General features: G+C 45.1%; 1 protein-coding gene across 1 annotated transcript; it reads left to right on the top strand.

Annotated features, from left to right (window-relative positions):
- Positions 1-232: 232 nt before the first annotated feature.
- On the top strand, positions 233-2,715 carry LOC129571736 (uncharacterized; the record flags this gene model as incomplete). The annotated part of the gene is made up of 1 exon (XM_055451579.1): positions 233-2,715. A coding segment is annotated over exon 1 (2,483 nt), but the record flags the coding sequence as incomplete, so codon positions are not given.
- Between the last annotated feature and the right edge of the window lie 25 nt (positions 2,716-2,740).

Genomic DNA, 2,740 nt, shown 5'->3' with positions numbered 1-2,740 from the left:
TTTGAATGATGTTGGCCTTGATGGTACTGAGATCAACGAAGCACATCTGATGCTGCCGCAGACACTGAATGATCAGCTACGGGTGCATGCACGCAAGTTACGGGTCGGTCTGGCTAGTATTTGCCATCTGGCCTTTGCACAGGTGCTCGCTAGAGCTAGCGGTCTTGAAGCAGTAGTGTTCGGTACCGTGTTGCTCGGCCGTTTACAAGCCGGAGAAAAGAACCATAATATCATGGGGCCGATGATTAATACGCTACCATTGCGGATAAATATTGATGAGACGGAAGTCGAAACCGCTGTGCGCCATACGCACGCTCAGTTGAGTGCATTGTTGACACACGAACATGCACCGCTTGTGTTGGCCCAACGCTGTAGTGCAGTTCCAGCTGGTGTGCCGTTATTCAGTGTTCTGATGAACTATCGCCATAATCAGTACACAAGGCAGGTTAGTGCATCAATTCCTGGGGTTAGAGTTTTAGATGTTGAGGAGCGAACCAATTACCCACTAACCTTGTCGATTGAAGATGATGGTTATACACTAGGACTGACGGCTCAAGTATCTACTCCAATTTCAGCAATTCGAATCTGCGCCTACATGCAACAATCTCTGGAATCGATCAATGACGCAGTAAGGCAAACCCCTCAACAACCAATTCGAACACTGACAGTGGTACCACCTGAAGAACGCACGTTACTGCTACATACCTGGAATGAAACCACGATTACCTATTCACCTGTCCGATATCTTCATCAATTTTTTGAGTCACAGGTGGAACAGAATGGACAGGCGATCGCTGTGGAGTGTAACAGAGAGATCCTTAGCTACGCGGAACTCAACGCACAGTCCAACCAACTAGCACATTATCTAATCGTACGAGGCGTCAAACCAGATGATCGCATCGCACTCTGTATCAAACGGAGTGTGAAATTAGTTGTAGCTATACTTGGCATTCTAAAAGCCGGCGGCGCCTATGTACCATTAGATCCGGATTACTCGAGTCAACGGCTAACTAATATTTTACATGATGCTGGCCCTATATTTCTGTTGGCAGATGCTACTGGCCGAAAAGTACTCGGAGAACATCAAGTACCTGTTGTTGACTTGGAAAACCCGTTGCCTTCTGATTTGCCAATGGATAATCCGGATGCAATCAAGCTTGGACTCGATCCAGCCCATCTGGTCTATGTCATTTATACCTCTGGCTCGACAGGAACACCGAAAGGAGTAACGGTTGAACATCAGCAAGTTGTACATCTCTTTGAGGTTACAAAAGGCAAATTTGGTTTTAGCACAGAAGACAAATGGTGTTTATTCCATTCATTTTCTTTTGATGTGTCCGTATGGGAGATATGGGGTGCATTATCTCATGGTAGTCAACTTTCAATTGTACCATTCAGTGCCACTCGTTCAATGGACGAATTATATGACTTGATCTGTACTAGTGGTATTACTGTACTAAACCAAAGCCCTTCAACACTGAAAATGCTTATGAATGTGGAAAAGTTCAGTTCACGATCCGATAAACTTCGGTATGTGTTTTTTGGCGGTGAATCATTAGACCCATTAATTCTAAGGGATTGGTTTGAGAAATACGATAAAGGTCAAACAGTGTTAGCTAATATGTATGGTCCTACCGAGACAGTTATAATTGCCACATGTTGGATCTGTGATGGTGAAAACTCATTGGTACCAATCGGTCGTCCTCTTCCCAACAAGCAAATTTATCTGTTGGATGCTCATGGTGAGCCAGTTCCACTAGGAGCCGAGGGAGAATTGCACATTGGCGGTGATGGTGTGGCACGTGACTATCTGAACCGTCCAGAACTTACCGCGGAACGATTTTTACCCGATCCATTCAGTGATGATCCAGCAGCACGCATGTATCGTACTGGTGATCGAGTACGATATCTACCAGATGGTAATCTGATATATCTAGGACGCATCGACCAACAAGTGAAAATTCGCGGATTTCGGATTGAGCCTGGTGAAATCGAAGCCCACCTAGTCGCAAATCCTCAGGTGCGTGAAGCGGTTGTACAGCCCTACGGAAATGAATCAGATGTTCGTCTTGTAGCTTATGTGGTGGCCAATACCGATACGGATACATTAATAGCACAGGATTTACGCACGCATCTGTCAAAACTATTGCCTGACTATATGATACCAGCGGCCTATGTATGTCTACCATCCTTGCCTCTCACACCCAATGGCAAGCTAGACCGGCAAGCACTACCAATTCCGGATGAAGAAGCGTTTGCTCGCCAGAAATACGAACCTCCACAGGGCGAAATGGAAGAAAAATTGGCCGATATCTGGCGTCAATTGCTGAGCATTGAACATATTAGTCGACATGATAATTTCTTTGCGCTAGGAGGCCATTCTTTGTTAGTCGTACGGCTTCTAGAGGAGTTGAGAAAGATCGGACTTAATGCCACCGTTCGGAAAGTGTTTGATTCTCCCACATTGGCCATGTTAGCTGCAACACTCAGTCACTATAAATCTGTGAATATTCCGCCCAACCTAATTACAACAGACAGCACGGAGATTACCCCAGGAATGTTACCACTCATCAATCTTTCTCAGTCGGAGATTGATACAATTGTTGCACAGGTACCAGGCGGATTAGCTAACATTCAAGATATTTATGGATTGGCTCCTTTACAGAACGGCATTTTGTTCCATCATATAAAAACCGAACGTGGAGATCCATATCTGTTAGTTTGTCGTATGCAGTTTACT

This window comes from Sitodiplosis mosellana, unplaced genomic scaffold, assembly GCF_009176505.1.
Source record: "Sitodiplosis mosellana isolate CC-2019 unplaced genomic scaffold, AAFC_SMos_1.0 Smas_scaffold_3219, whole genome shotgun sequence".
NCBI classification, from domain to species: Eukaryota; Metazoa; Arthropoda; class Insecta; order Diptera; family Cecidomyiidae; genus Sitodiplosis; species Sitodiplosis mosellana.
Note: the sequence above shows the minus strand (reverse complement) of the source record. Positions and strands in the feature narration are given on the sequence as shown.